General features: G+C 36.3%; 1 protein-coding gene across 1 annotated transcript in view; it reads left to right on the top strand.

The window, feature by feature from the left end:
• Positions 1 to 25,816, top strand: part of GPC5 (glypican 5) — a 325,506-nt gene that overhangs the window by 11,703 nt on the left and 287,987 nt on the right. The window contains exon 2 of the mRNA XM_069027549.1: positions 3,336 to 3,497. Within this exon, the coding sequence (XP_068883650.1) occupies positions 3,336 to 3,497 (162 nt within the window). The remainder of the gene's footprint in view (positions 1 to 3,335; positions 3,498 to 25,816) is intronic.

Raw genomic sequence — 25,816 nt, 5'->3', positions numbered from 1 at the left:
TTGCAGTAATTGCCCTCTGCAGACAGTCCTGTACCCAAAAGCAGCTAATCTGCATTACATTGCTCTTGGGTGATGCTACAGTTTCTACATCTGCTTTGATTTATATCCTGGTCTGTGATTCAAAATATTGTGGGGCATGCCATTGTTTTGTGAGGAAGAGTGGGATGAGAGGAGTCTTGACTGCTTTGGGAGTAGGGACATTATGTCTAGAACTGGAAATGTGGGAATGCAGGAATGCAGTAGGGATGGTCTACAGTGCAAGTGCCTCAGTGTGGAGAGCTGGGAGGTTGGAGTCAGTTGGGTCAAAGGATTGAAATCTGGACTGGGGAAATGTGAGGCATGCGGTGCAGATAGCAATGAGGGTGACTCTATACAGGCAGTCACATGGATTCTGAGACAGAGCAGTGGTGAACAGGATTTTTAATATTCATAAAGAAAATCATTATAAGATGCTCATTACCTCCTGTTTCTTAGAGGCAGAAACTTTATTAAAGGCTGACTCTGACACAAAGCACCTTATTTCGCATGCATGATGTAAACACTAGAGTAGCTAATTAATAGATAATTTAATGGCTTGTTTTTTGCGGCTTTATTTTCACTCTTTGCTTGAATTGGAATATCAGAGGATGAAATATCAAGGTTTTCACATGGCAGAAGATTTGTAAAAGCAGCCAGATAGATGAATTACTTTGTAAACTGTAAAAATGTGCATACTGAAGAACATAGAAATTATATTTTAAAATAAATTATGAGGATAAATAGCCTTCAAAAGCATTAACCTATATGAGGAAAATAAGATACATTGTAGCAATAATATAGCACTTAAAAAAGAGAGTTTCTTACTCTCAGAATTTCAGTGATTCATCCCTGCATTAGAGTTTTAACTTTCCATTGGGAAGTGGAGGTGTTCAGCTTCCTGCACCGTGGCTTGTAGGTGTACCAGTCCCTGTGTGTTAAACTGCTATTGGAAACCACTTCAGAGGGATTTCACTTGCTTTAGTTAATTTCCACATCTGGAGGTTAAATTTTTAATTTTGCACGCCACCATGAAGGCAATGTCAGACTTGTAAATTCTGTGTTGTATTCTTAAAGTACCTACTGCTTTTCCTTTATCATAATGATACTGCTGCTAATGTTGGCAAAATGGATTTACTTCAAGGCATACATTTGTATCATGGGCAGTAAACGGTTCTTGTGTATAGAGTCAAACTTTTGTCTTCATAAATATAAAATTATATAAACTCCCAAGTAGCACTCCTCACTAAAATGAATTATTTTTGCTTGGAAACATCATATGACCTAAAGCATGAAGCAGAAAAGATCCTTTAAAAATTGAGAGAAATTCTGTAGTCTTTAATACTGAAGGTTCAAATATATCCTCCTTTCCACACCTGCTTCATGATGGAAGGACCAGGAATTGTGAAGATTGAAACCAGTGATGTTAGAAGGAATTATTCAGCAAATCAAAGACCATATTATCTGCAATTAGCAAGGGAAATTTGTTTATTTGTAATGGGAATCAGATTACCTCTGTGTAATATTTTAAAGACAAGTGTTCATCTAGGATTCTGATAACTCCATTTTTCTTAATAGCCCATATAAATTTCATATTTCATTCTGGTCTCATGCTTTTCTAAATGTGATTTCTAAGGAATCTTCTGTATCTTTTCTACCTGTCTAAATATGCGCAGTGGGTTTCTGCTTTAGGATTGGGATTGCTGTATGTAAATAATAACACTTTTTCACACTGTGCAGCTGAAGTGCTTCAACCAACACATGGATAAGTGGGATATGAGTTTGATATGATGTATCATATGTTTGATATTTCACCATTCTTCCAGAATGCTCCAATCCAGCCATTAGTAGCTTAACATTTTTCTTCTTAACTTTCTGAAATACATTATTTAAAACACCTAATTTACATAAGACAATTAATATTTAGGCTACAAAATGTGTAAACCCTCCCTTTCCCCATAACTATATTCATACTTAGAATGATTTATCAGAGGAAAAAATAGGAAAGATTATTTTAAAGGAATGTTAAATCTTGTAGATTTAGTGGTAGAAAAATTAAAGTTTAAGTACTAAGAGGTGGTGTAAGAGCTAAATGTGCTACAATCATAGGCAATATGGATGTAAGTTGACTTTTTAGTTGCTTACTGTTTTTTCCCATAGTCTTCCTATTTTACCTATTATGAAGAAAGAGTGATGTTTATACACACAACTGCAGGATTAGAATTTAGTCCACAGGGCAGATTAAAAAAAGTTTCTCACTATGTTTCCTAGAAATCTTGTCATATCTGTCTGTGAAACAACATACTTGAGAACAGAATTTGTATTGGAGTGTTAAATGTTGTATTAATATAATTCAAATTCTCATATATTTTCTTTCATCATATGTTTGTTCCTTGTATTAGAAAGCATTGTTTAGATAATAGTATTAAAAGAAAAAAAGATTTTGAATACCACATGATAACAAAGAAGGTGAATAATGCTTTTTGTGCTTGACTATGATCCAGCTGTAAAGTTATAAAAGAACTGAATTGCCCCTCTGGGATTTCGGTGTGCCCAAAATTTTGAAAAATACTCCCTTCTAGCAATGTCTCCCAACCTAGTAGGGAAGTAGGGAGTCAGTGTCATGGATTCATGGGAATGTTTGACATTAGAGAAAGACACAGGGAGATTAGACTGGAAGTTAGGACTGCTCCATGTAGAATTTAATACAAGTGTTTTCATTATGAGCCTGTCACAAATGGGCTTTCCACTGGTGTGTTTCTAGTGTTTAGAAGTAGTTGGCTTTTTCTAGTCAAGATTTAAAGAAGCCCAAGAGTGCCAGCCATGAGCTGTTCCAGCAGTTCAGTATTCTAGAGGATCATAGAATCACAGAACAGTTCGTGTTGGAAAGGATCTCTGAAGGTCATCTGGGCTGCAATGAGCAGGGACATCAACTAGATGAGGTTGCCAAGAGCCCCATCTAACCAGATCTTGAGTGTTTCCAGGGATGGGACATCTACCACCTGTATCGTGATGTACAATGCATATTCATATTCAACATATTTTACCAACATTAGTTAGCACTATTCACAGCTGGAAAAAGATTACAGTGCCAGGGAAATTACATTGTATGACATTAATTAACTGTAATAAGTGTATTCTTCTCACAGAATTCTAATTAGTACCCCCTTCTGTTTACAAGACCAAATGTTTTAAAGCTTTGGGTATTTTTTCAATGTGTCAATACCCATTTAAAAAAAAAAAAAGCTAGCTGTTTTCTAGGTGTTTGTGTTTTGCATAATACTGTTTTTTATTAATCAATGTAATTGCCTTTTCCTTAGGTGTTGATCTCCAGGTTTGTACTTCCAAAAATCCAACATGCTGTACCAAAAAGATGGAAGAAAGGTATCAGACTGCAGCAAAGCAAGATATACAGCAAGTGCTTCAAACATCAAGTGCTACATTAAAATTTTTAATATCTCATAATGCAGCTGCTTTTCAAGGTAAAGCTTTCTGCTTTTTGTTTCCAAACTTGTTCATACTTTTCTTGATTTTCATCTTTGGTTATTTTATGATGTAATAAAAGTTAGCTATTAATTTTTAGCTTCTCCCTAAGCTTTTATGCTTTCAAATAAGGAGTATTAAATCATGCAGGTGATTAGAAACTGCATTGCTTTTGGAATTTGTGACTTTTAAAAAATTATATTTAAGAAAAAGTAAGACATCATTTTAGTAAGATGCTTTGATTTTGATTGTAAACCTGTAACGTGATGTTCCTCTTTAACTTCTTTAAATTGGACCATACTAAAATGCAAAATTAACGCCTGGAGTGCTACAAAAGAGAGATTTTTGTTATACCACTATTTCCATCCACTATATTTTTTGTCTTTTTCTAGTAGGCATACTTGGGTAGTTTGTTTTTGAGATTTGAGGTTCATTTTTGGGATCTAGTTTTGCAGACTTTTGAATTTCTAAATATAATTGAAAAAAAATTGTAGGTTTGGCAATAGTTGTTTTAATAAACAACAGGAAGTTGCCTGATAAATAATAGTTATTTGGACTGGTGGTGGGTTTTTTTTTTTTGCAATTACCCTTCATATACTATTAATTTCTTTTTGACTTAAATAGGCATAGGTTAATGCAGAAATTGGTTAGGAGCTGAGAAGATGTGAAAATACTGGAGATATGAGGTTGTATGTGATAGAAAGAGATAGGGAGTTCACATGTGTTGAGGACAAAGCCCTAAAGTCTTGTCATTTGTCTGTTAATGTGTACTTAGTAACCTTTATGACCACTTGATTCGAAAGGATAATGTGGTAACTTCATAAAGGCTTGGGAAGTGGTCCTTCTGGCAACTCTTTTGTTTTTAACCTGTGATGCTGAAAAAATTAGCAGAATGGGGTCCTGAAATGGGCAGCAAAGTTGACTTTGGAGTCCTAAAGCCTTCCCTTTTTTAAAATTTAGGCTGTCTAATGCTATAAACAAGCTAGGGTTGCTTTCTGCCTTTTGGGAGTTTTGCCATTTAGCCTGCCTAATGCAGCTGTCAGAGGGTGTTACAATCGGGATCGTTGGTAAAATGCACAAAGAAATGCCTCCATCTCTCTTCTGCCTTTGTTCTTCCTTTCAATTTCTGTGTATTAGCTTTTTCTTGGTACTGTAAGAGTTAACCAAGAGTTTGGTACATATTATAATATGTTGTATTGCTTTGCTGACCTGGGGCTGTAGACTCTGCAGAGCTCAGTAACCAACTGTGCTTTACTTAAGTGAGGGGTGTTTTATTGTCTCCTCCTTTCTCCCAACCCAAGAGAAAAACCAACATGCAAACCTAAACTTCAGTTACCTAGATAATATACTTGTGCAATCCCAAGAATTTCAGTCTTCACAAGATTGGGATTTAAATGACAGCTAAATGAAATTAAGTGAAATCAGGACCCAAAACCTGTATTTCTGTTGCTTTTATGTCCTGTGGGGCTTAGTCAGTGGTGTATTTGCATAGTGTGTGCAGGATATATCTCATTCTTAGGTGAATTCTGCCTAAAAGACAAGGACACAAAGGCCTTTGAGGAGAAATAATTGCGGTTCTGTCTTAACAGTCTGAGCAGTTACTCAGGGTTTTAGGTTTTAGGCCCTTCTCAGCTAGTACACAATCAAACTGTGAGCCTGATAGCCCAAGGAGAAGCCATAAACACCATGTCAGAGGCTAAAGTGAGATATGTGCACTTTTAATTCTCCAAGCAGTGCTAATTTACAGCGTAGAAGGGAATTCAAGAAGCAGTGATGTAAAGAAAGGAGCCTGCCTTTGTAGCCTAGTGACTATATATCCTCCCTCTAGAGGGATGGGTTCAGGACTGCTTGACAATTAGGTTTTAATTTTTTGTGAAACACTTGTAAGCAGTTCTTGTTGCAGGCGAGCAAGCCTTGCTTGCCAAACATGTAGTCTAACACTACTTGCTTCTCCCACTGTCTTTGGTCCATCATTTGCATTTAAACAAATACTTTTTGAAGCATATACTTAAAAGTTGTACCTATTTTATATACCTTATACACTTCACATATTTTTGAAGTACATGCTTTAGTCTTTAGTAGTTCTGTCTTTATTTTCCTTTTATGTAAAGAAGTATAACTGAGAGAGAATGTTGCATGGATTCTGGTATTATTTAGATTTAAAACTGTGTTTAACCTTGAAGTAATTATTTGTGGAAAAACATGCTATTGAACATACCACTCATTTTTGAAGAATTGCAACCATTACTAACTAAAATTAAAGCTGAATTATTTCAGATTCAGAATAATCAGATGCTGCTGATGTTTTTTCAGCTTGGAATTCTAGGAACATAGGAAGACATTATATCTGACTTGAATTCAGTTTTGACCCTGCTTTGAGCAGGACTTTGACTGGAGACTTCCTTAAGGTCCTTTCCAATCTGAATTATAGTATGACAGGGTGCCTATCTCACCACCAAATGTTCAGGGATTCCCTTTATGTTCAGATGAGGCTTGGCTGGGCAGCTAGGAGTGTGATTACATCTTCTGCTACTTTGGCAACTGGACAGGTATCTCAGGGGTCACACAGAAGGCATGAAGGGGATTGTTGGGGTGTGTAGAGAAGGGAGCAGATGACATGGACTTTGCCACTGCTGTCACCTGCCTCTTTTCAAAGTATATTGAGGTTGGATGCCTTAGCTTTAAAGGGGTGGACTGGATCCCAACAGAACAAATAGCTCATGTTTTGTCTCAGTTTCTTACATATTCAGTAGAGAGAAGGAGGCAGTTAAAATAAGTGATCTGTATCTAACTCTGGAGGTCTTCAGAGATGTGTTTTCATTCAGCTTTAAATACAGTCTAAAGATGCTGAGTCGTTAGGATGACTAACTACCAGAGACTTTAGGGTGACTGTAATGGTGGAATGAGGCAGCTGTCTGCCCATCTGTCTGTGTGTGCATGTGTCTTTTTATGACAGTAAATTCATCTGTATATATTGACATATCTTTGCTACCTTCTAATGTTTGTCAAAATTCCGTGGTTCTGTATTGTGTTAAGTGCTGCCTCCTGACAGTAACTATTGGCAATTTTCAAATACTGCAAAAATTCCATGTCTCTTAGGACATGTCAAGCTATGTGGTCAAAGTGTTCCACTTGTATACTGCTTCCTACTGAGTACTCTTTCAGTTTTTTCCTTATGTTTCAGGGTGTTTCAGAATGCATGTTTTCTTTTTCATTGTGAATCTGTTTCTTTTTAATACCTTTGAGGAATGATAAAGGGACAGAAGGATAGGTGATAATGAAGTTAAATATGATATTAATCTAGTAAGTGGGAGATACATTATGGAGAGCAAGTAATCATTTTTCCCTTGGGAAAGGTGACTAGAGAACTTAAGCTGTACGATAACTGTGTTTCAAGACAGTCATTTGATAGGATAACATTCTTGCACATTTCTGATTTCTAGTATTTCTTGTCTTAATATTTGAGGAAGAGATTGTGACGACCGTACAGGGATTGCTATAACATCTCCATTCCAGTAACCATAAACCCAAATCCTTTTTAAACCTTACATTACATGCTATAGACCTCTCTCTTTCTGTACACACACACACTTCTTTTGTAGGGTTCTTAGATGTTACTCAAAGTTCACATTGACCCTTGTCTATATCTCTAATCAAAAGATTAACAAGTGCCATCAGGGTTACACTCTAGTCACAATGCAGTGCTGGTTTTTGTGTAGAGAAAAAAGAAATCCCTATAATTTCTAAAATTTAGAGAGGAATTGAATAGGCATCTAAGCATCTGGTGATCTGCAGTAGGATGGAGTGCTGTGCAACAGAATAGCAGATCTTGTGTCACTTAACTATTTTTCCACAAGAGAGCTCATAACCCTTTAAAAAGCGGCCACGTATTACATAGAACAAGATAACAGCTAGTCTGGTTGAAAGGGAAATTTAGAGATAAGAATTTAGTTGTGGAGTGCAAAGAAAATGGACTTTCCTTTGTGCTACTATATTTGGCAACTCTAGTGCTGTGGCATGCTTTTTATAAATATGGAAGCATCAATCATTTCTGAATGGGGCTGCCTGTCGCTGAAACAGTGGACTTGGCAAGTGTGGGTCTGTATGCAATAGGTAATAAACTGCACTCCTCAATAGAGCATTACCTGACAATTCCTACTGTGTAGGAAAAATTTAATGCCTTTGCCATGTAGATTCTGAAGTATATTGAATCAGACTTTCTTGATGCAGTTTCATGTTTTTTTCTTTGAAATTATTGCTACACAATAGATCAATTTCCACTTTATCCTAGAGCAGAATTAAATGAAGTCAAATTGTTACATCGTATTGTTTGAGATCACAGTACAATTATTACATTTAAATAGGAGAACGTTTTAGTCAGTAGCTAAAGTAAATTGTATGAACTAGAAAATGTGTTGAAATCTTCTGAGCTGATTTCTCTGGTAAGCCATAAGAAATAATGGAATTTCTGTTCATCTTTGTAAAACTAAATGTGCCCTGGCACTGATTCAATTGCTTTCCTCTTGTGAAGTTTTCTGAGATGATTTGAAGATCAGAAAACGTCCAGCTAGAGCTGCTGTAACTCTCATGGTTTCAAATGGTATGTTGCCCTTCAGATCATTTGCAAAATGAACGGCTTTGATGTTCCAACATTTTCTTCTTTCTCATCTCCATAATCCTTTATATTTTAAGTGTGATAGAAATAAGCCTAAATCTAAATACTGGTGAATCCCAACTTCTTTTAATTAAATGACCCGTAAGGATTCTACTAAAAGACAAAAATGTGGACAGGTTAAGAGACTCCATTTGTCATTCTGTTATATTGAGGGATGAGGGTCTCAATAATATTTGTGATTCACCAGAGTTATGTTCCTCTTTCTCTGTTGTTCTGCAGCCCTTCCCCACAGCTATGATCATGCTCCCCTCTGGACTGAGGAAGTAAGCAATTTTAATAATGCAGAAGAATGATTATACCCAGTGATTGGTCTAAAGGACAAAGCTGTTATACAAACTTTATTAACTTCAGAAATCATCTATTCATATTGTATTTTGAGTCCTTTATAATAAAAAAGCAGGATAAACCATATGCTAATGTAACTTAGATTTGGACCCAGTATGTCTATATATACATAAAACACAGCATTAAAGGGCTGCTGTAAGTGCAGAAATCTGGAGATTTAGATTAATACCTAAAATTCCATTATTAACCCTGAATTTTATTTCTTTGATTTTTATTGCAAGCAAGTATTATCATTCTGAAGGGATTTGCTTCCACTCTATCTCATTCTTATCTTTAGATACTTATTTGCCTCCATGTGTGCTGTGCCTGTAGGCACTCCTGGGGTATGTGTATATATATCTATATATGCACAGAGATTTAATGGACTTTTGTAACAGTTTTCACCACATCAGTCTTTTCTTAAATTGTAGTTTTCAAGTGTGCACTTGTGCTCCTGGATTCCAGTCTCAGCCTGTTTGTTTACCATCAATTATTTCTCCTAGTTACAATAATGTCTGAGTTACAATTAAGCTGATGTTGGTGCAGTGTTGAGTCTCGTACTTGGTGAGTACTAAGATTTTTTTTCATATTTTTGTTAGTACCCAGCTCACTACTACTTTGGTTTATGTTTCTGTAGCACAGTGATCAGTGTAGACATATGCTAATTTAGATTTTTTTATGCTTTATGTTGTTCTTATGCATTAGAAAAAAAAAGTGAAGTACAAATTTAAGTTCCCTTGGGAGAAGTGGCCATAGAAAATTTGCATTTTCATGGATGCCTGCTTCCTGCTTCTTCTGAGAACTTTGGGAAACTAATAGCTGGCAAAATGCAGGAGTTTGAAAGAAGACTGAACTCCAGCAGAGAATGCAGTATAAAGCTGCTGGTTTTGAATGAATGTTCGGTCTTGTTTCAGAGATGGAATTGCCTGCAGCCTTTTAGATTTCCAAGATTTTCAAATACACATGGAAGTTTTCACTTACTATTTTTATTCTGTGTTAAGAAAAAGAAAAAAACCAAAAGGTTAGCAAGTCAAGTCTTGTTGAAAGACAGAACTCAGAACTCAAAATAGTGCTGACACGATAGAGACAAAGTGTGAAAAAATTGTTGTTCAATAGGAACAAATGCAAGGTGCTCCATTTAGTTGGGGAGGTACAGTGGAAGACGTATAGGGGATATCTTGCAATGGATTTGTTCTGTAGGAGAAGTTCTGGGAGTAATGACAGATCAAAAGATGACAAAAGTCAGCAGTTCCATACTGTTGTCAGGCAGAATATCTAGTTCATAGTAGCATAAATATCTGTAAGTATCTAAACAGAAAGACAGCAGAGATCTGTGAATTGAAACCTCTGTTTTGCATTTGGAAACTGGAGAATATTGTTCAGTTTTGGGTAGTGTAATTGAAAGACATGGACCAACTGGAAAGAAGAGAGACAAAATATGCTCTGAAATATACGCAGGAGAAACTACATATAAGAAAGTACTTATCTGTACTCCTTTATGGTAGATAAAAACCAGTGGTGTCATACTGGAGCAAAGAAAATATAGGCTCAATATTAGCAAATATTTTACAAAGACAACATTAAAATGCTTTTGGTTAAAAATTTTGGGGATTCTATGTCTTAGAAACAAGCTGGACAAGAAAACAGTTGCCAAGAATTACTTTGTAAATAAGATTAATTCTGCTTGTGGGCCAGGGGTTAGACTGGACTGCTCAACAGACTTTTCTTGGCCTTAGGTTTAAAATGTGATTAATGAAGAAAAGCTAAGTGATTTGAATGTTTTAACTAGTTTTAAGATTAATCTGTGGGTGTTATGCTCTAGCAAAAAGGGTTTGTTCATTAATCTGTCTCCAAGAAGATTACACAGTTCTTTACTATAACATAATGGGATGGGTTGCTTCAGTCATAAAGACTCTTGCAGAATGGGTTTAAATTTAGAATATTATATATCAGTATTAAAAGAACATGAATTTGTTCATATCTCGGTACATGATTTTTTTGCATTGTTAGTCCTACAGTGGAACTATTATGTATAGAGCTAATAGATCTGTACCCTGTCATTTCAACAGATACTTATGCTATTATGAACTACATATTCTACATGAGAAATTCTAAGAATGTTGCAGTTTTTGCAGTATAGACAGTCTTCGTTTTAACCTTTTTTTTTTTTACAATTTGCATCTCGGTGAACCTGACACACTGCTTAGAAGTGGAATCATGTACTGCATTTTCAAAGGCTTTGTGAGAGGTAAAACCAGTTTTCTTTCCCAACAGAAGTAAACCTAATGTTATCTGGTCTTACATGGAATTTTTAAAGATAGGTATGTTTGCATCTAGAGTGGATAAATCTGATTTTATTTTAAGTGACTTTTTAAATTAGAAAACCATCTTGTCAAAACAGCAAAACAGAAAAGTGAGGGAGGGTAGAATTGCATCAAATTGGATATAATCAGTCATTAAAATACATTATTGCAGAATTTAGAAAACCAAGCACTGACTTTTCCTGTAAATAACTATACCTGTTCTTGAAGTGGATGAAATATAGTAAAGAGAGAATTAAGCCAGGTAATATCCAAAAAAGAACTGTACTGTACACATAAACCTGGGAGGAGAATTTTGTTCCTGTGGAGACAAAAACCCAAGGTTATCTCTTAAGGACCTCAGGACTTTCCAAATGTCACTGGAAACCTATGGTTAGACAACTGAGCTGAACCCAGTGTCACCCTTGCCTGTAATGACAGCTCGGACACTTAGCTAAATTTCACGTATTTAGATACCTACCCTGAGGTGTGTCTAAGCTGTGCCCCAGTGAGTCTATTCTACCCACCAAAGTAAGAGCCCTCAGAAGTTCCCTACTCTCTGAAACCTTACAGCCACCCTAGCTGACAGCTCAAGGGTGTGAGTAAGGTTTGGGAACAAAAGCAAGGTTTTGAGCAGTAAGCTCACACAAGTTTCCAGCCTATCAACTAGTTGGAGGTGATTGCTTTTATCCTGAAGTAAATGAAAGCTGACTTACTTGTTAGAGCGTCCCTCCTGCTGGAGAGGTGGAAATGTGCAAGAAGGTTGTGTAAACATACTATCAAATCTATTGTTCACACCTTTGCTTATCATGTGGCAGTTTGCTTACATGCAAAATAAGAAGTGATTATCTACTTTTCGTTCTGTTCTTCTTGAATTAAGCAGGAGGGTATGTATGACATATAATGAGGTAGGTGACAGTGATTTTAACAGTGGTAATGAAACAAACTTACTAATATAAAACAGGTCATGAGCAAGTGTAAGTAGCTGTACTTTGATTCTTAAAAGAGCTACTGAGACAAGTAATATCCATTTTTATTAATCTACAAATCTCATCTTGCATTAAAGGCTTGAACTTAGGTCTGTGCAGACTAGAGGAGTGCCATGATAGAGATCTGCTGATCCTTGAGTTCTGGAAGAGAACATTTTGTATTCACTATTTCAGTGCGTTTGAAATGCATATGCATTGCAGGTCACAATACAGCGTGCTACAGATTTGCTGTCCATCAGCTGCACAGCCATTCAGCACTTGTACAGTAGCCATTTATGTAGGGGTTTTGGATAGTGTCTAAAAATACAGCAGAATTTACTGAGGAGAGTGAGCTGTTTTCTGGGTTATCTACTTTGCAGTGTGTGACTCTTCCCTGTTGCAGCTGTCGTTGTCTGTATAGCTTCTTAATATCCACTGTGACAGGAGCAAAGTGAAAAATTAGCTCTGTAGTTTGGTGGTTAGGGTACTTGTGTGCCACAAAGGAAGGGTGCTGCTCCAGTGAGTATTTTTAATTAATTGTATAATTTATAAATACAGTCTGCGCTCACAGGCCTGAATCACTGTAGAACAAGTGTTTTTCAAGATACGTAGGAGCTCTGAGCTGGACATACTTCTAGTGTCCAGATCTCATCAATTTTGTTGCCCTTTTCAGTGAATCCTCTAAGGTCACCAGACCTTTAAAAAAAGGAATTATTTGCTGAATGGGAGACAATTAACTTAAGTTCTCTTAAGAATGAAGAGAAATGTATCTAAATTCCAGTGGACATTTCTCTCCACTGCTACCGCTGCAATAGCCATGGGCTGGCTGCTTGTGAAAATGAACTTGTGCAAAGTACAGCAAAGATGTCCTGCAGGTACAGGCTTATATATTATGTGGCTGAGAAGGTTTCTTTCAAATCAAGTTGATGTCTTATTTTTAAACTGAAGTATACTAAGTCTTTGTTCCTTATTTGTGTAAAACACATTATGGATATGTAAGTATATTTACTTATTGTTAGGTATCTGAAAATAATGAAATATTTGAAATATTCCTTGTTCTTTATGTTGTGCCTATGAGGTCTTTTGAGTTTTGTAAGATGGAATAATTTAGTTATAATTTACAAGGTTTGTAGATGTACAGAGAAGGACTAAAAATTTGAAGTTATAGCATGGCTTTCCTTTGTGCTTCTGTTATGTCATGACAGTTTTAAACTAAAATAGTTTTCAAACTAATTTTCTTTGTTTTGTCAAACACAATTTTAATGTCATGTTATTTTAAACAAATTGCTGGTAACATAAATTGCCTGATTATCACCAATGAGTAGTTTTTTTCACTCCTGATCTGTTACCTGAAAGTTGCAAGACAGAATCCTATAAGCAAAGTAAGGCCTGGTTCAACCATATTAAAATTCTATGTACATTTTAATTTGATTTCGGCTGTGTGACTGTGTTATACTGAAGCTATTACCTGGCTCAGTGGTCCCATAGACAATTTCCCTTTCTCATTCCGATTTTATTGTAAATGATTGTCAGCATAGTACAGGAAACTGCAAATTCAATTTTGATCAGTCCCATGAGGGACTTGATTCTTCATGACTTATTCTTGTTGTTTTGAAATAAATTGAAATAGCCATCTAATTTAAGGGTTTCCTTCAGAGTAGAGGATTAAAAAATCTGTAATTTGTTTTATGCAAAGTCTTTTTCTTTATTGTGTTATTAGGTAGAAGCTAATATTTAAGGAAATTTCGTCGTGATTACTCCCTTGAGAAAGATTTAGTTCTTCATTTAATATTTCCATTTTATATTTAATGATTTACTAAGCTGGCTTTTTTTTTCTTTCTTTTGCATCTGAGGATCATAAACCTGCTGTTTTCTTTTAAAGATAATGCTTTTTTGAGTACTTATTATAATTTAGGGTTTAAAGATAGCTCTTCCTCCACTCACTGCACTTAGTCCTTACTGTGAGGCAGATTAATGACCCCTTGGGTTTAAAGAACTTTGATTTTGCTCCCTCTTTCTGTGCTGTGTTACTGTGGTACAAACAAGCCAAGAACATGGAATATGAAATAGTGAGAAGTTAGAAGGGCACCATGTAAAGAAAAGGTAACTGTCTAAGAACAAAATGGGTTAATGACATAGTTCAGTGTGACCCTCCCTGAGACAAAGGCGTTAACAGTAGATCATTCAGATGAGATTCAGGGCTTGATTCAGCTGCACAACAGGCATCTATCTAGTGCTGTTTTATCTGTCACAGGGTGTCCTTTCTGTCCTCCAGGCCTAACTCTACACCAAGGTGCTGATCCCACAGAGGATATCCTGCAAAACCTTGAGAAAAACAAATGACACTGTATTCTGGGCAAAAGATTCAAGTTTACTCTTTCAGAATGTAGAAGTCAACACTGCAGTGTCTACATGAGAGGTAGGGGCATTTAGTCCCATAATGTTCAAAGGAAATGAGATCAAATATATCTGTTTTAAATGGAGTCAAATAACTCCAATGATTACCCCTTTTTATTTATATGAACTGTATATAGTGTGTATGCATATTCTGAAAGTAAGGGGCTAAGTTATATTGAAACCCTAGACAACATTACTCCTGCAGAACAGTCGCTGGAGCCTAGGGGAAAAGAGATTAAAAAAAATTGCAGTTCAAATTGCTGCTTTTCAGGAACATCCCAGTTCTTGAGTTAAGATACAGAACGGACAAGGTAGTAGGGTGAAAAAAAAAACACGATCATAGGTTTGTTCTTGCTTCTAACTACAGATTTGCTTCACTAGCTGAAATAGTTCTTTGATACTTGGCTTCCCTTCCTGCAGTTGCTATGGTTCCTAATGCAACTGGAACAGGAACATTCAGTCAAAAAGGTTTGGGAAGATGCACAAAAGTACAAGCTTTTTGCATATTTTCTTAAAACTTAACACCTCTTGTAAAACCAATCAAGGGATCTAATACTAGTAACATGAATAATTAAAAATATCAATATCAATTAAAGATCTTTAAAAAATATCTGAGTATTAGCTTATGTCTGTGCACTCATCACAGGAGGGGATTAAAGAAACCAGAAAAACAAGTCTGAAATGAATAAATGCTAAAAAGCCAATCTTTAGAGAAGCAATAAGAGAAGTATAAAATAAGGACATTAAGCAGAAAGAAGAGAAAGGGACAAAATAGGTGTGTCTTTTTAATTTCTTCATTTCTCCAGAACTTTACAATTTCAGTTCCCTCACCTGCCCAGTGTAGAATTAAAACCAACAATTCTTTCTTGAGAAGATCACAATCTAAAATGACAGTTAAGTATGAGAAAGGAAGGTGAAAATCAAAGGCAGTATTAAGAATTAATCAAGTGTTTTTGCAGAGAATCCAGCAAGTTTCCTTTCTGCTTCTCAAATGAGGACACTATTCTCTTTATGGAATCTAAAGAAAAAAACTTTGGGTTGTGTTTAGGAGATTGACTCCTTTCTTCTCTGCTTTATCTAGTTTTAAATTTCAGTGAAACACAGTACAGCTAGAAGCTGCAGCTGTAGTAGGAGTAGTTCTCCAATCCGGCTCATTTACATGAAAGTATCTTCTGTGACTCTGAAAGAAGTCCAGCCTTGGCATCTTCTCACTGCACATGTTGAGAATTCAGAACAAGTGATAGTTTTTAACTTACCTCACCTGAAAATGTAAAACCTCATACAGTGTGAGAACGAAATTACAGCATTTTCCCAAAAACTTAACAATGAAAATTCTTAAGAATTTTAAAGAAAACTCTCTTTGATGTTCTAGGAAAATGAAGCAAGGAAAATATTCTAAAGAGAGCATGTCAAATTTAATTCAAAGTTTAAGTAGTTTCTCAAAAAACCTTCTTACTTGCTTCTGTTCCCATAATAATATAGGAAAAGGTGCTATTGGTTGCTCTTGACTCAAAGCTTTAGAGCATGGACAAATTCTGGGAAAAATGTACTGGTTTGTTCTACAGCTCTATTTTCCTATTTTCTATTTTTCCTTTACTATGTAGCCTTCAGAAGCTGACACTATCTGTTTAATATGGAAATGCAGTGTTAGTATCATTCTTTTGCTGTCCCTTTGTATCCACAATGACAAAGTAAATACTCAGCATATGACCCTGGTGAGCTACTAAGCAAATCTACTGTGGTGAATGCATCTTCTAGGCAGGGTGATCTCTGGCCACAAGGAGGTACGCAGCCGGCTGAGATGCATTTCCAATATCCAGGCATAAGCAGTATCTAGGCCAGTGCATCCCCATTTGGTTAATACACATGGGCCAGATGGACCCAGGTGAGAAATAAGCCATACATTTTAGTAGTCAGGGTGGTTAGCCACTGGAACAGGCTGTTTGGAGATGATGGAATATCAACCCCATCTCAAGTCCTTCAGTTCAGGTTTAGCATCCATCAGCTTTTGAAGATGCACTGCAATCAAATGCCAGCCAGTGCCCTATTTTGTAAAGAATTATTTTGCAGGCCCAAGGTGTGTTACAGCAGTTAGATCTACAATCCTGCTCCAGTCTTAAAAATGGTGAGTGTGAATGTAGGAAAGCATTCATCATAGTACAGTCTGGCACTAGAATGATTCTTTGAAAGATGTATAGTGTTGATTTAATCAGAAAACTGAATGAAATCTATTCCACACACTTCCCCCCAGGTTTCTTTCTCATGCAGACAGAGATTTAAGGAAAGACCACTAAGTTATTCAATCTCTCCAAGCAGCCTTGTAACTAAGTGGGATTTAGTATTGCATGCCTCACAAAATTCCTTTCAAGTACAAATACCACATCAAGTGTTTATGGTTGATTTGGATACTCTTTGCATGCTTTATAAATTTTAAGGACCTTAGGATCCATGCATATTTGTATCCTGAATGAATACTTTCTGGATGGCTAGGGTTAGGGTTATCAAGTCACGTTATCTGTTGAAGTGCTGAAGTCACACATTTCTTTTAACATCACAGACTTGTACACCACTGACTTTATTGCTCTGTGCAGTCAGTTTTTGTACAGTTATTCATTAAGGGTTTTTTAAAAAACAGATAATGGCCAAAATGTCTTCCTTTTTTTTTTTTTTTTTTTTGCATTCTTCTCCATGATTCATACTGTCTAACTGAATTTGTCTCAGGCTTTTAAGAAAGTAGTAAAACCTGAGATCCATTGATGAGACTTCAAACTATCACATTTTACAACAAAACAGAACTTTAAAGGTTTTGTCAAACATTTTATTACTTGATCACAGATGGAGAAAGGTTATGCATGACAACTACTGTATTTTTTACAAAACTGAGATACTTTGAGCATCTTGACATCTTATAACACTGCTATTTCACCATGAAGAAACAATTCCTGCCTGTTCCTGCCCCAAGTCATCTTCAGGTTATCAAAAGAAATCTGTAGCACTATGAAGGGAAAGAACGACATTGGGAGCAATCTTCCATGATGTATTATTAATTACTAAATGAGTCTATACCTTACCTAAGTAATATTTTGCCTCCATTCTGTAGCAGGCTAAAGCTTAACATGCCTTATTAAGTGAAACCAGGTTATTTCTACTGTGATTCTCTAGTGAATGTTTTCTGAACTATTTTTTGGGTTTGCTTTCAATTATCTTTTTTGATTCATTACTTTGTTGCTATAGTAAGTATATAGGATTGTTCCTTCCTAGCTGAAGGAACTAAAAAATGGTAGGAAAAAACCCCAGGACTTTTGTATTGTATAATTTATCATTAAGTATTTTCACTTATTTTTTACTGGATTTTTTAATATAAAATAAGTTAGGCAGAAGTTTGTGGATGGGGATAACTTCTTTTATGATCTGTACTGAGTGGATAAACTTTCAGCTATGTTTTTTGAACTCATAAAAAGTTACTACCCATATCTACAAATCCTACTCTTATCTGTGTAGTTAGGTCATCAGTTTTATAAGAACAGTACAGTAGTACATAGCCTACTTTAGATGTAAGAAAATTAATCTAAAGAGAAAATTCTTGTACTCCATGCTGTCTCAAATAAGTTCTACTTCAGGAATTTTTCTTTGAAAGAGTTTTTTCTCTTGTCTGCTCCCAGATCTGTTCCAGCACCAGTATCTAGTTGCCCTTTGAGCATCAAGTCCTGTTCTGCCTCCTTGTTACTACCCTAGTAAAGTTATGCCTCGGAGGACCTTCGAGAAAAGCATTAAGTGAAAATATTTTTACTTGTGATTTATGTTTTTCTCTTGTCACTTCAATGAGTTTTCAAAACTTAGATGTAGTAGCTGCTTCCAAGTATTTACGTCATGGCAGCACAATAGGAATCTTTTCTAACACTTTAATTATGCTAATTTTTCTGCAAAACTTTGTGTTTGTTTCCCTCCCTTTCTGTTCAGGTGCCTACCTAGAAATGGACAGCAGGGGGACTTGGACTTTGTTCTCTTTTATATTTATGTGTTGGTTTCTAAACAGACAGTGGACTCAAAACACAGAATGCTTCAAACACTGACAAGACATCCTTGTTCTGTGTCTTCAAAGCAGGGGCTAAACTCCTAGTTCTTTCTGCCTTTATCTATGAATTTTTGATGATAATGCTAGGGCAAGATTTTTACCTGCTCTCCTTCCCACCCTGAGAATTTTACATCCCAGGGCAGAGGATGGCTAGCTGACCTTTCACAGTAGTGAAAGGTGCTTGCTTCCACACAGTTTGTTAATCCCAAGGATAATCCCAACAACAAACCTCATCTCTCTCTTTCCAGACTTAAAGAAAATAATTTGAGGTTTGGAAAAATGTTTGGGTTGTTGTTTGGGGTTTTTTTTAGATCAATATTTATGTATTTGTACTTCAGTCATCTAGTTGCTTTTCCTCTGCGTGATGTGTACAAAGAGTTAATCCACTTCTGTCAGGTTTTAATGCATCTCAAAGAGAACCGTCAATGTTTTAGGTGTTAGCTATTTTAACACCATGGACATCCAGATCTGTTCTGTTGCTGCTTTTTTTTTCCTGTTTGTGTACAGCACAGATATCATATTCTTCCTTGCCTGAGGAGGCCACAAACAACTGGCTTGGCTAAGGACACAGCCAGAGCCTAAAATACAGAGGAGCTTGAACAATGAGCTAAAAAGTGATTGAAAGGCTTGTTTTGAAGCTGGAGGGAGAAATGTGTTCTTCAGGGAAGAAGATTAAACTTTACTCCCAAACACAGTGCTAGGAAACTCTAGCATATCTAACTTCAGAAGAATGCTGCAGTATGTGTACAGACCTTTTATTTTAACAATTTTCCTTTGTGTCTATGGATAACTTGGGGTTTTTTTTCTCTGTGTGTGTTGGGGGGTGGGTTGTTGTTTGGTTTGGTTTTGGTTTTGTTGTTTTGTTTTTCTTTAAAAGAGATTGGGGTCTTTCTATATGATCTTTAGACCAATTTCACAAAATTAAGCTATTGCAAAAATAAACTCCATTATTTTGCCAAGGAAACACAGGTGGTAGTCAGTCTCATGTTAGATTCCTTGATAATGTCTTTCTAGATACACCAAGTTCTGCAGCAGAATAAAGTGAAGAAACAAAAACATATTCAGTCATAGAAAGATAGCAATTCTTAGCCAGCTCACAGAGCATGAAGGGTCCTGGGTCTTTTTTAATGTACTTTTCTTTCTTTATATCAAATTTGCATGCATCCATTCTCTTGCTCATCCGTGTGCATTGCTTGTCTGATTTATCTGATGTTCCTCCTTATGCTCATAACTTTACTTTCTTTATATGTTTTTACTTTGGTTATTTTTAGTGCTTTCATTTGACTCTGAGATTACAATCAGTAATACTAAAAGAAAAGTTGTTCTGTTCCTGTGTATTACACAAAAAAAGCATTTTTTTTGGTTTGGTTTCCTAGGCACAAACATTGATACTATATTAAATGGCCTGAAACCTCTTACCTGGTGTCAGGTGTTCTTCTGGAGAAGCACAGGTCTCCTGTGAATCCATGTCTTCTTATCACAGATAGTCTGGGGCTCCTTCTGTTGCATTGTATATTTAGGGTTAAGTAGCATTAACCCATTCAAGTTGCTTTTAAGCAGATTTTATTGATATTACTGTTGACGGCTGTTGAACTGCTGGACAACAGCATTTTTAACACTGCTGTTTAGGAATTGGCTGAATGTAATGAGGCAGGGAGAATAAGCTATTTTTTACTCAGGAAGCATGGAAAGCTTAGTATATATCTATAGTTTGCTGGGATGCCTGCAGAAATCTGGCTTTCCAAGGAAGAACAAGGTACATGATATAGATGCATCCTCTTAGGGTCTTTGCTGAAGTTATACAGTTGTTTTGCCGTGTTAAGCTGTCAGCAGCCCCATAATGACTGGGAAACATCTTGATTCCTCCAAGGAGAGATTGGATGTCAGCGCTAGAATGGCAGAGAGAGGCTAATATCTGGTCATATATTTTTTGAAAATTTCCTTTTTCTGTTTCAGGTAATGGCTCATTGAAATATCTAGGAGCCAGATTCAAATCCTGTTGGGGGAATGTTGGACAATGATGTGGATCAAGACTTGAAACATTCAATCTGTTTGATATGCCATATGTAGAGATAGAATCATATGCTCCCTCTTTTGTGTGGAAGCTGGGGCTGTTGCTGAGGGAGCTGGGGATATTCAGCCTGGAGAAAAGAAGGCTCAGGAGTGACCTTACTACTTTCTGCAGCTACCTGGGAGGAGGCTGTAGCAAGATGGGGGTCAGCCTTTTCTCCCAGGCAATCAGTAACTGGACAAGAGGAAATGGCCTCAAGCTGCAGCTGGGGAGGTTCAAGTTGGACATCAAGAGGAATTAATCAGGAGGAATTTCTTATCTGAAAGGATTATTAAATGTCAGAATGGACTGCCCAGGAATGTGGTGGAGTCACCATCCCTAGAGGTATTCAAGAAATGACTGGATGTATAGTCTAGTTGACAAGGTCATGTTTAGTCAAAAGTTGGACTCGATGATTTCAGAGGTCCTTTCCAACCTAATTGATTCTGTGATTCTTTCAATGTTTAGTGTTAAGATATCAGAAACTCTAACCTTATAACATTCATTGTTTCAATGTACTTTTTTTCTAACTAGACACCATTTGTTTCATCATTTAGATTCTTCTAATGACAGTACTTATGGTTACTCCATCTTTTCCCATAAAGGCTTAGAAGTCAAAAGAAACAGCATTTTCTTAGGTGTCCCTGAAACTCTTTAAAAAAATAAAGAGCTCTCTTTTTAGACAGTGTGAGTATTTCAGTCAAAACTAACTTGATCAAACATAACAGATGACGGAGATTTTAACTGCACTTTCCAAAGACAGCTTTGTTGATACTGTGAAAGTTAAGCAATTAGTTTGCTTTCCAGACTTCTCAGCTGTTATTCACAAGGAAAGTATTGTGAGAAATTCTACTCTTGCCTTTGACCCTTTCCTTCACACTTACAAATACATGAAAGTGAAAACCAGTATTCTCTGTTCTTTATAAATTTTTCACTTAAAGCTCTCTTAAGAATAACCATGAAGGATTGCATATAATGGTTTATAAATATAGTTACTCTAATACTTCTCTTTCAAGAAGAAGAATAAAGAAGACCATTCAAGAAGAATAAAGAAAACCATTGAGGTTACATTTGCTTCAAAAGTTAAAATTCTTTGTGTTGAATGTCTGCAGTATCAGTCTGAAGGAAAGTAGTTTAAAGAAATGTTTTATAGCTAAACAGTTTTCTGTACTGTAGCTCAGAACCTACTAGCACAGTAATCCATCAATTTTCAATTTATGTTGTCTCTTCTGGTACAGTAAAAGCAGGAGGTTTTAAAACATATGCTGTTGTGTAATACACTTTTTTTCTTTTTTTACCGATTCTTAAAGAAAGGATAGGTATTTTTCCCACCCTCCTATTCATACTTTGAACATGTGAAGATCTTGAAGTCCAGGATTTATATTTTTCACCTGAGAGGTGTCAAATGAAAAGTACAACTCATTGAGATTAGTTTCATAGCATGGTGATTTGGCATTGAGTTACTCAAGACAGCTGAGTGATGGAATCACTGAGATAATTAATTCATCTGTTGAGGATGTGCTGAAACACTTTGCTGAGACACGGCATCTGAATTTGTGATTGAAAGGTACCTATTTCTTACTGTTGTTCACTCATACTTAGTGATGATAAGTGTTAGTAATTTTGCTGAAAGTAGTTCTGTCCTAAAGTAGGCAGTTTAGCCCTCTGTGTAGGCTGTGGAGAGAAAGGACTGAGGTGCACCAGTCATGACTCCTGGAGGTATCTTTCTCTATTAACAACAGAAAAAACCCAGAGCCATGAGACTCCTTGCTGTCTGTACTTAAGTGGAGTGCATTTGAGCTGCTCAGTTAAAGATATCCACAAAGATATCAAAACCTATCTTCCTCCCATGTAATTTGGACACCTAAGTTAGGAGCCTAGCTTTCCTGAGTTATTTTTTAGTCAACAGTGAGAGAGAAGTACTTGCAGAGGAAAAATTAGCTGGCTTCTTCATCTCCCACCTCAGTGCCTCAATTGTTCCCTGAAGTTAGACAGTGTCAATTGAGGTATCAAGTCACATCAATTTCAGTAAGAATTGGGTCGCCATTATGAATTTGAGTATTAAAAGACATATTCATTGTCTTTAAGTATTTTGTTTTCTAACATCTGTGTTCAAGCTCCTTGGGCAAATAGAGGTTCAGCAGATTCAGTTAAGAACATACTTCTCTTTGTTGGATTTGTGGGGTGCCCTGTAATCCTGATTTCCTTATTTAACATAGGTTCTTGAATTAAAGTCAGTGTGAGTTTTTGAAGCATGGCTTGAAATTGAATATTTTCGTCTTCCACACTTGCATACCTCCTTACTTTTTGAGTATCTGGGGTACTGGAAGGATAAAATTCATTCCAAGGCTTGTCAACCAACTGTGTATTTGAAATCTCTTTTAACAAGAGTAGTTTGTTTTGCCTTGTTTGACTTATTCCACGTCATTTTCATTGATTTGTATCAGAAACATTTATGCCAAAGAATAGTATTCTGTTCAAACAGAATGGGATACCTTTGTCTGACAATTTTTCATTTAAGTGCCAGTTTTGATCATGGGTATTCCTTAAGCTCTTTCTAGTTTTCTCTTTATTTGCTTTTAGCATTAATATGAACTTTTAAGTTATTCATGTTCCTTCCTTGCTGACTTTTTGACAGTATGTGCTGTCCTCTGCTCTTTGTAATATCCCAACCACTTTTGTGGCTTCTTAGTGAAATACAGTGGGAAACTAACACTGGATAATTTTTCCTGCTGTATTATATTTAAGTTGGATACTTTCCCTGATCTGCTTCATGGAGCAGCTGCACAAACAGTAGTGTGTCTGTCTGGTACTGCAGCCAGAGACTTGTGAAACCATAGCCTAAGTCATGGTGCTTTTGAGCTACCTCCAGTGCTTATAAAAGGCAGCTATGATTACATGTCTGCCATAACTTCTGTTTCTGTTGTCATTCTTATTAGAGTAGGTACTCACATTCATCCCAATGTAGTTATTAACCCCGTCTGTTTTACTGAAAATCAAATGGGCTGCTTTAGGTTCAGGGAAGGGAAGCAATAGGGCAGTCTTGTAACTTTCAGTGCTTTGTATAATTAATGCTAAAATGTATTATTTAATTAAAAGGTTGACATAGTTTGTCCATAGTATAGTATAATTCCTCCTGGATATTTATAATCAAGTAAATGCATCAGAACTGTATTCTACTTCATACAGATCTGTTTGCAAATTTTTTGCATGAGTTTTGTACAGTGCAGACTAAAAATATAGAGGTATTTAATTAATATACAAACTTCTCTCAAGACAATTGACAGAAACAATTCTAGCATAAAATGTGACAACAACACAAATTAGATCTGTAAGTTACTATAGAATTTCCGAATTCAGCTCTGAAATCCAGCAGAACTTAATCTGGGAATAAATGTTAAGGTGCATTGAAGTTACAGCAATAGAAGATATAAATATTTAATTTAAAATATTTCTTCTATCCTGTTAAGTTGCATCCCTCTGAGGAAAATAGAGTTTTGAAGTTTAGCATCTGTCTCAGCTTAAAATGGAGATGTGGTCTATCCAAAATAAATATTCATATTTAAGGTGATAATTAATAGTTCAGAAGGCAGTTGTGAATCAAAAGAAGAAGGAATATGTTTCCTTACTCTTGTATCTGACCAGCAAAAGCTGAGAAGTGGGAATTAATCTATAAGTAATACTTATTTAGAAATTAGCTTAAATACCATCAATTCTTTCTCTTTTTTCTTTTTTTTTTCCAAGTCTCTCCCATCCAACTCTTGCTTCACATGTATGCCAGACATTTGCTGGGGACTTGCAGAGAATAAACTTGGAACTGATCCATGTTAAGTATCTTCACTTTTTGCATTGTGATACAAAAGAGTGCTTGTATTTTCATTTTATCAGTAAATAAGTGTACAACTGTTGTTCTTAGTCAAGTGGGACTCTCAGCAGATTTGTAATAGTCCTTAGTGATGTGGCACTCTGACTCTGCTAGGTTTTAGTGTAATTGATTTCAAAAGGTTGTGTTTCTTATCAATGAGGAGTGTGAAATATGTCTTTTTTTTCTTGGGAGCAGTATTACAAAAATGTGGTGTAGAGATTTTAGAAGTGAAGGAGAAAAAGAGGCACATGTTTGTATTAAATGCTGTCATAAACATTCTTTTTGATCGAGATGTCGCAGGTCCTTCTGGAAGTCTGTTGTTCCTAACCAAGCCTCTGCTGCTTGCAGATACATCACCTCTCAGCGATTTACAAACAAAGTGTAGCGAAGGAATACAATGGGAAATCAGCAAGCTTTTGAACAAAAAGGAGCATAATTTATCTAGTGGGGTAGATTTATCTAGTAGGGTTAGATTTATGTGGCAGAGGTGGAACTCGCACACGCTCATATATGGTTGCAGAGGTGGGACATCACACCATGGCCATGCCTTCAGCACCTAGTTACTCTCACTCAGGCTGACAATACTATGATCTTAGGCTGATATTCATATTTTGTAGCTTAAATTTGAGCTGCATCTGTACTGATAAATAACACGTTGCCTGGGAGGAAGATTGAAACTATTACTCATTTGTGTTGCCCAAGCATTAGTGTTTTCCCAGATAATGTTTGACTTGTGCCGTGTTGTGCTTGCTAAAATGTTCATCACAAATCCCTAAAGGCCATTGGATGAGACTGTGGTAAGTTTGGCTGTATTTACCCTGCGTGGACCTCAGACATTATTGTCACGACACATTATGTTCTGTTCTATGCTATGGAAGGGTGCTGCAACTGACTGTGACACACCTCAGACACTTTTGAACTGAAATGAAAAAGGAAATGAAAATTTGATGCTGATGGCATAAGGTTCACCAGCTACTTGGTGGGCAGAACCTGTGCTTCAAAGGCTGTACAGGCCACCCAAAGCTTACCTGATCTCCAGGATGCCTCTCCTATTGGTACAGAGTCTGAAGTGGCTTTGGTTTTCATTTAGGCACCCAACGCCAATTTAATATGAGAACATCTCTGAGTTTTTTATATCTGAACATGCTGAGTTTTTTGAAGGGCTTTCAGAGTATATAAAAAGTGGAAGATTGAGTTATACTAGTACATTTTTCATGTCTAACATGTATAAGAGCTTTCTGGTTCTCTGTAGAGGTCTGTACTTGAGGTATCAGCTGAAGAGGAAAAAGTATCTTGCCATGAATATAATTTTCTTAGAATCACTTATACACTATGGCAATGAGTATGATAGATAGAGAGCACGACCCACTTCTTTTATCTTACTGCATTTTATGGCTGACATATTTTAAAGTACTCCCTTAAATATTTTTGTGTTAGGTCAGAACGATCTGGTTTCTTGCAGTTACTGCATACTCACCATCACACCTAAACAAATGCATTCTGTTGTTTTTGTCTGTTAAAGTTTTTTTTCCGTAGTCAGTTAGCTGACTTGTAGTAATGCACATTAAAAATGTGGAATCCAGAACACTAACCTTTCTTGTCTGTGTAGTGTGCAAATTCACTCACAGTGCCGAAATTGATTTTATAGCTGCCCTTCAAATCAT

Source organism: Aphelocoma coerulescens, chromosome 1, assembly GCF_041296385.1.
Source record: "Aphelocoma coerulescens isolate FSJ_1873_10779 chromosome 1, UR_Acoe_1.0, whole genome shotgun sequence".
NCBI lineage: Eukaryota > Metazoa > Chordata > Aves > Passeriformes > Corvidae > Aphelocoma > Aphelocoma coerulescens.
Note: the sequence above shows the minus strand (reverse complement) of the source record. Positions and strands in the feature narration are given on the sequence as shown.